This window comes from Apaloderma vittatum, unplaced genomic scaffold, assembly GCF_000703405.1.
Source record: "Apaloderma vittatum isolate BGI_N311 unplaced genomic scaffold, ASM70340v1 scaffold13470, whole genome shotgun sequence".
Taxonomy (NCBI): domain Eukaryota; kingdom Metazoa; phylum Chordata; class Aves; order Trogoniformes; family Trogonidae; genus Apaloderma; species Apaloderma vittatum.
In genome coordinates, this window is record NW_009692929.1 from 9,952 (window position 1) to 10,360 (window position 409).

Here is a 409-nt window from a genome sequence, read left to right on the forward strand (position 1 = left end):
GCCGCCTCGCTCTTGAAAGCGGTTTCTGGAAGCCTAACACGTCTCCTACAACCAGCTCCACTCCCTCTCTCTGCAGCACGACGCCATCCAAGCAGGGCAGGGGGAAACCCTCCTTCTCCCGCGTGAACTTCCCAGAGGACAGTAGTGAGGACACGTCGGGAACAGAGAACGAGTCTTACTCCGTGGGCACAGGGCGAGGCGTGGGGCACGGCAGTAAGTACCACAGCCAGCGCAGCTGCATAGGGTGTGGGACACACACACACAGTGCAGCTGACTCCCGTCTCCTCCGGCACAGTGGTGCGCAAGGGCATGGGGCGCGGCGCAGGGTGGTTGTCCGAGGATGAGGATTCCTCCCTGGATGCCCTGGACCTGGTGTGGGCCAAGTGCCGAGGATACCCCTCCTACCCGG

At 63.1% G+C, this 409-nt stretch overlaps 1 protein-coding gene across 1 annotated transcript in view; it reads left to right on the forward strand.

Annotated features, from left to right (window-relative positions):
- Positions 1-402, forward strand: part of BRPF1 (bromodomain and PHD finger containing, 1) — a gene marked incomplete at both ends in the record, with an annotated part of 10,346 nt that extends 9,944 nt beyond the window's left edge. Inside the window, 2 exons of the mRNA XM_009874274.1 lie at positions 1-213; positions 296-402. Of these exons, the coding sequence (XP_009872576.1) occupies positions 1-213; positions 296-402 (320 nt within the window). The remainder of the gene's footprint in view (positions 214-295) is intronic.
- Between the last annotated feature and the right edge of the window lie 7 nt (positions 403-409).